The sequence below is a fragment of the Juglans regia genome, chromosome 8, assembly GCF_001411555.2.
Source record: "Juglans regia cultivar Chandler chromosome 8, Walnut 2.0, whole genome shotgun sequence".
Taxonomy (NCBI): Eukaryota; Viridiplantae; Streptophyta; class Magnoliopsida; order Fagales; family Juglandaceae; genus Juglans; species Juglans regia.
Window position 1 is genome coordinate 28,719,970 of NC_049908.1, and position 7,310 is coordinate 28,727,279.

Sequence of the window (7,310 nt, forward strand, 5' to 3'; positions counted from 1 at the left end):
CATCATCCCAACTTCCATCATCCTCCCATCATCTCATGATGTGGCATTAAATGATAGATTTATAAGTGAAATATAATAAATAATTTTCAATCACTTAATACCACATCATAGGATGATGAAAGTTTAGATGATGACTAGTATTACTTTTTTTTTAATATTATTTTTATTTTGAGATTTGAAAAAATTAAATTATTTTTTATGTTTTGTTTGTAAATTTGGAAAAGTCGTATGATTATATAATTATTAGATAAAATTTAAAAAATTTAAAATTTAAAAATATTTATATTTAAATAATATTTAAAAAATAAATAAAATGGGATAAAATGAAATTGTTTGATATAGCTATCCAAATCAGGCCAACTCTATTAACTTTGTAAAATGTCACAATTTTTTAGTCATAGTCAAATCATAAAAAGACGTGTATATTGATAGGATAATGGTAATAAAAATTTCTATTAAAATTATGTAATAAAATAATATTATTTTAAATTTGATTCACAACCCTAATGCTAAATAGACTGAGAGATATATTGTATCGGGTGTATTTCCTCTGTTTTTTTTTTTTTTTCTTTTCTTTTCTTCTAAAAACCAGAGAAAATGCACCTATCAGCACGCTCTCTCACACTCTCTCATGAGTCGCATTTTCAAAAATAATACTAATTACAAACTCACGACACAAATTATTTTCCAAAATAAAAATACAGTTAACTTGCCACATCATCAAAAAATATTAAAAATTAAATTAGATTACTAAAACTTAAAAAAAAAACAACATAAAAATTCAACGTTAAAAGATAAGAAACAAAGACTTACCATCTATCTTAAAAAATAAAGATTAAGATCTCGTTTCATTATATAGGTAAGATAAAATAAAAGTTAAAAGTTAAATAAAATATTATTAAATATAATTTTTATTTTAAAATTTAAAAAAGTTAAAATTTTTATTATATTTTATGTAAAAATTTAAAATAATTAGAATAATTAGATGAGATGAGATAAAATTAATTTGTATAATCAAATCAAGATTAAATTAAAATAACAAAATTAAATTAAATAAGAAAAAAGATTTAAAACTTCATAAAGGTGCTAACGGCCACCCATCGAAGAGGTGACTTGTCGGCCACTCTGTCAAAGGGCCATCCAATGTACTGAATGTAGAGCATTCTAATGGGTTTTGACAAACTCATATTTCTGTAAAATTTGAAGGAAAGTAGCCCAAAATGCGGTAAAACGGATGTTATATTTTAGAGTAACGCTATATGTAAATTTTAAATATACAAATTTTATATTAGCCTTTCATAAAAAAGTGAGTTTTATTAATAAATAATATTTTTTTTACACTTTTTTAAGATGGGTGCTATTTTTTTTACAATAATTTGCATGAATTTTATCTATTTAAAATTTGTACAAATCATTTCTTTGTATTTTATGTCTACTTGTAGCATGTAGCATGTGGTTTTTTACAGTGTTGTCGCTACATATAGCATGGACTGTGCATAAATGTAAATATTTTAGACTTGTTTAGAGAGTGAAATGATATGATAATTTTGTAAATAGTAATAAGATAGTTTATGAATAGTAGTGAGATAGTTTGAGTTGAGTATTTGTTAGGTTTTAGAGAAAGACAGAAAAAGTTGAATGATTAAGTTAAAATATTGTAATAATATAGTTTTATAATATTATTTTTGTTTGGTGATTTGAAAAAAATGATTTTTTTTAATGTTTTATTTGAAAGTTTGAAAAAAAGTTATAATGATTTGTTTGAAAATTTTGTATTTGAATTATATTTGAGAATAAAATGAGATGAGATGAAATGAGATCATATAAGAATTTTGTGTCTCATCTAAAATAACATTTTTTATTTTCTCTCTCTTTTTATACTTTTTCTCCCACAAAATATTAAAAAATATAATATTTAAATGATACATAATGAAAAATAGATAAGTTGATGTATGATGTATTGTACAAATCAATATATAAAATAGAAAAAATTTGTTTTGATGATATATTTTTAAGTATGAAAAATGCTACTCTCACTGACAGTTAGGTCTCGATTAGGTTCTGATAATTTTTTTTTTTTTAGTTAGTGATTAAGGAAGTATTTTTTAATGATTTTGTGATTTTTTTTAAAAATGTTTAAGTGTATAAAAAAACTAAATGAAAAAAAAAACTTTTTTGCTATTTGAAGTACATGATAAAGAATCTAGTGTGAATGCTGGTGGCCCATCCAGGCCACTCACAACGGAAACCTTTCATGGGTCTTTTTTTTTTTTTTTTCTTTTAAATTTTGGAATTTTTATTATACTTTATACTCAAGAGGCAAATTGATTGTATATTTTTTGGTTTTTAAAAGCTCACTGTATATCAATATGATATGCGTCCTTGTATGGTTAGTTATGGCGTGACAAGTTTTCCGACACAGTAATTTTCTTTATGTATTAAATTTTGCCCTTGCACCTTTTCAATACCCTTTAACTCTGAAATCATTTTCTTTTTTATTTTTAGAGGAAAAATTCTAAACAGAAGCCTCACACCTCTTTTTAGAGATATCTTGCATCCTAAGTGCTGCACTTCCACATACATAATTAATGTGATAATGTCTCATTTTAACGTTTAGGATGAATGAGAAGAAGAGTTTGGATGGTCTTTTGATTTTGGTGTCACGTGATTTATTAAAAATATATATAAAAAAAATATATTCAAATCAAAAGGACATTAAAAAAATTGAATTATTTTTTATAATTTATGTAAAAATTTAAAAAATTATATTAATTAAACGAAATGAGTTGAGAGACTTTTACATTCAAACCGAGCTTAATAAACTATGTTATATCACATGATGATGCTATATTATCAGAGTTATCTGAGCAACAAATTTCTGATGATCAAATAGTATTATTCATGAAAAGACTGTAGAGTGGTAAAAATTGATATGGTCAAATCTTAAATGGATGGTATAAGATTGAATTTTTTTTACTAATTATGAAGCCTCGAAGGTACAAAACATATTTATCTCTTTGATTTATGTTATATCTAAATTGTGGGAGTTTAGACATTGCACTTTCTACACAAATGTATGACGAGAAAACAAAATATGCGACACTATTTATTTATTAGGTAGGATGGGGACGGATTTAGAGTAACAAAAATTTTATGTACAGACATTTTTGTTCGTATTTTTTGTGTATTTTATTAATGTGATTAATTACGTTACTTTATTTAATGAGTAATATTACATGAAGTCGTGGAGTGCACAAGTGCCGTGTAGTCGCTTTGAAAAGAGTGTGATCCACTATTAAAATATTATTATTTTTCATGTGAGTCCCGTATTTAATCACTTTTTTTCAAGTGATTGCACGATACTTGCGCACTCACGACTGTAACTATTATTTTTCTTTTTTAATATAAAATTACTACTTTGACCAATCACATTAGTAGAATGTGCAAGGATCATGTGAAAGTTACTGTATATAGCAAAATTCATTTAATATATACATAAATGATTTTAATTATATAACTAGGATAAGAATACCATATAATTTGTATTCCGAAAATGCCAAATAGTTTTCCTAAAATTTGACACTCCCATCCTTGGTGTTACAATGATAGTCCCCATCTGCTAGGGCGTGTTTTTCAACCTTTAACAATTAGATATTTGATAGACATAATATTTATTGCATTTTGTTAGCCGTTTGGTTCCCAATCCCATCTCATTATTCTTTTTTTTTTTTTTGGTCATTCCATCTCATTATTCTTCATTATTCTTGTTGGTGCACCTAATCTTAAATGATTTTATATACCTAAATGGAAGCCATTTAAAATATATTATATTAACAAGTCTCATTAAGCAAATTATGAAGTTGAGTATTTTTACAAGCACTGATGATGCTTGGTTTTGGGTACATGAGAAGAGTAGATCCTACTCAATTAAGAGTGCTTACATGAGAAGAGTGGATCCTAAGAGTGCTTACAGATTGCTACAGAACTGAGACAGGTTTTTAGAAATGTGCAGTTGAAGTTACCAAGAAAGATGAAGATTTTCATATGGAAGACTTGCCAAGAGAAGTTGCCAACCTATTAGAAGTTGAAGAGGAAACATGTTTTAGAAGATGATTTATGTGCTCAAGATCGAGAAGATGCTGCTTATGCACTTTTTTACTGTTCAGAGGTTATAAACATTTGGCGTAAATTTTTTCATCTGGGAACTATGGAAGTTGAACTATCCTGTTGAGATTTAGCTAATTTGGCTCGGGATAGAGGCTCTAAGGAGGCTTTGAACATATTTATATGTATTACTTGGGATCTATGGTATAGAATGAATAAATTCATTTATGAGCAGGTTTCTTTGCGCAAAATTGAGTAGTGGTTAATTATGTTTCTTCTTTATTGTTAGAGTATAAACATTTACAAGTTTTTTATGTTTCTCATAAGGATATAAACAAAGTTGTGTGTTGGAAACCACTTCCTATAGGTTTTTTGAAGTTGAATGTAGATGGAATTACATTTTTTTATCAACAATTAGCTAGGGTTGGGATGATTCTTAGAGATCATAAATGAGATGTCTTAGTGGCTTGTAGCAAAATGGAGAGGGAAGCTTCTTCTGCAGAATTTTATTGAGTGAACAACTTTGTTAAAGGGTCTTCAATTATGTGAATAATGAGGAATTCCAAAATTATTATTAGAAACAAATTGTTTGATACTTGTTAACGCTTTGAATAATCTATCTGAGTTTATAACAGATTTTGAATTTCTACTTCAAGATATTCGAAGGATGATGAGGGGTTTTCAAGAAGTTCAAGTCTTGCATGTGAATTGACTGGATAATATGGCTGCTCATCAGTTAGCAAGACATGCATAGGGTGTCAATGATATTGAGATGTGGTAGGATTTTTGTCCTTCTTTTGTAAGTCAAGCTATTCGACTTGATAATATCAATATTTGTAAGGACTCTATTTAATTTCAATGAATGATTATCTGGATATTAAAATAAAAAATAAAAAACAAATTTGATTCATTCCTAGAAAACAAATTGAGGATGTTATAGGACCACCTGCATAAAATTATGTTTGTCAAGTGGGACCATGATTCATTCCTATTTGGTGCGAGTAAGGCTGTGAAAGAACCCCACCACCCCTAGAAAACAACCTTACAACCCAAACAGGCACCTAAAAAGGTTTAAAGAAGTAAGGGTTCCTTCCATTAACATTGAATTTTGAGAACTACTCAGGGCAATTAATTTGAATTAGCATCGATCTAAATTAAAAATTCATCTCAATTCATCTCATCATATCATTATAATTTTTTAAATTTTTATATAAAATATAATAAATAATTTAATTTTTTAAAATTTTAAAATAATAATATTAAAAAATAATATTTTATTCAATTCATTTAAAATTATTAAATCCAAACGCGACTTTAATGTTCAATAATCCACTTCACGTGGAGACTTGAATACTCCCACAAGTTTTAAATGATTCCCAAAACTTGTGATAGAGTTACTGCCAATCTCCTATTTATTTTATTATTATTATTTTTTAATATCTTTAATCATTAAGACAAAATTTAAAAAATTTATAATTTTATTAATAATCACTTTTTTAATTATTAATTAAAATAAAAAATTAAATAAATAAATAAATAATAAAATCTCGGCACCAAGTACTTTTGAAACAGTTTTTATGATAAAAAAAATATTTATAATTATAAATCTACAATTATTTCGTAATCGTTTTAAAAATATATATATATAAAAAATTAATATAAAAAAATAAATCTTACTCTTTTACCATTATACAATATTTATACACATTACAATTTTAACGATTATGCAACATTTATTCGCTTCACAATTTTACTAAAACTAGTCTTTATTATATATTTTCTGTACCCTTTCAATGGAGAATTCTCCTTTTCTCTGTAGTTACATTTCTTGGTACTCAACAACTTTTGTTCTTGTCCCTCCTCCCTTTCATTTCACCCTACCAGGCTTCTTCCAAACCTTTTTCGTCACAGAGGGCAGGAAAAAGATTTTTAAAAAAAAAGGAAGCAGGCATTTCAAATTTGAAAGAAAGATCTACAAGTCCCCAAATAAAAGATTCAAACAACTATACAGATCTCGTGCATTATGAAAAAGTAGACGACCAAAATGATATAATTATCGCAGATAAATTCAATGAATGGCATCACCAAACGCATTTCAACGAATGGTATCACCAAAAAACAAACGAATTGCCTCGGTAAAATCGAAATAACCATTAAACAACGTGGAGAACAGAAATTGCAGAACATACACAAGAATCAGAAAGCCCAAAACTTTTGAATCAATTAGCGAAAAAGCATAGATCTTTTATTCCTAAATAATCACCATGGAAAAAGATGAAGATAAAATTTGTGAGAAAAGAATACTAGCAATAAGCATAATCTTGTAGAGAAACATCCAAATATAATTATCACCACGGCCAATCTCTTTCTCCATCGACTTCTTCATGGAAACAATCAAACCCATTTAAAAAAATGGGAAAAACAAAATCAGAAATGGTTCTACAGAAAAAGAAAAAAGAAATCAACTCCTGCATCTTGTGATACTGCTGCAGCCACGGCTATAGGGGTTGGCCTGAGCACCACCCTGGCAGTTGTAGTAGGAGGCCCCGCGTCGAGAGCAGGGCACAGTGTTCCTCTGCAGCGCACCGTAGCTGATGTAGCCGCTGGTGGCCAGAATGCGCCGGCTGATCTCCGATCCCAGCTCAAACTCCTCTCCAGCCAGGCACTCAGCCACGGTTCCCTTGCAGGATGATCCGGCCGGTATAAAACCCAGTTGGTGGTGAGACAACCCGCCTGCATGGACGGTGGATGATGAGGAGCTGAAAACTAAGACCAGTGCACAGATCCCAAAAACAGCTGAAGAATAGAAGATGCCGGCCATAGCTTTGGAAACAAAGCTCTCTCTTTCTTACCCTCTCTGTCTTCTCTTTCTCTTCTGGGTAGGTTTCCTTCTTCTGTTTCCTTCCCTGTGTAGCTGTGCCGTTTCTTTTGTTTTGTAGTTCCAAATTGAACTCAGGACAACTAGACGAAGGGAGAGCTGGGACTTATAAATGGAATGGAGGTAACAGTTTGGGATTGGTTTAGTTGATATTCACAGTAATGCCATTTGAGGGTTGAAAAAGAGAGAATAATGTCTACAGCAATTTGAGACTACTATTGCCATAGTTGGCGTTGTTATTGCCCACCAGCGTTTAGTTGCCGTTAGGTACAGAGTGGGTAGAATGTACTTTGACATGAAAAGGATTTTCCTTCCTTATCACATTTAT

General features: G+C 29.0%; 1 protein-coding gene across 1 annotated transcript; it reads right to left on the reverse strand.

Annotated features, from left to right (window-relative positions):
- Positions 1 to 6,298: 6,298 nt before the first annotated feature.
- Positions 6,299 to 7,075, reverse strand: LOC109009756 (protein RALF-like 33). The gene has a single exon (XM_018990367.2). The coding sequence runs from the start codon at positions 6,923 to 6,925 to the stop codon at positions 6,566 to 6,568; it is 360 nt and encodes a 119-aa protein (XP_018845912.2). The 5' UTR covers positions 6,926 to 7,075; the 3' UTR covers positions 6,299 to 6,565.
- Positions 7,076 to 7,310: the final 235 nt, after the last annotated feature.

What these genes read in the sequence shown, in the direction of transcription:
- LOC109009756 (XM_018990367.2), bottom strand. Translation starts at nt 6,925, where the DNA reads ATGGCCGGCATCTTCTATTCTTCAGCTGTTTTTGGGATCTGTGCACTG.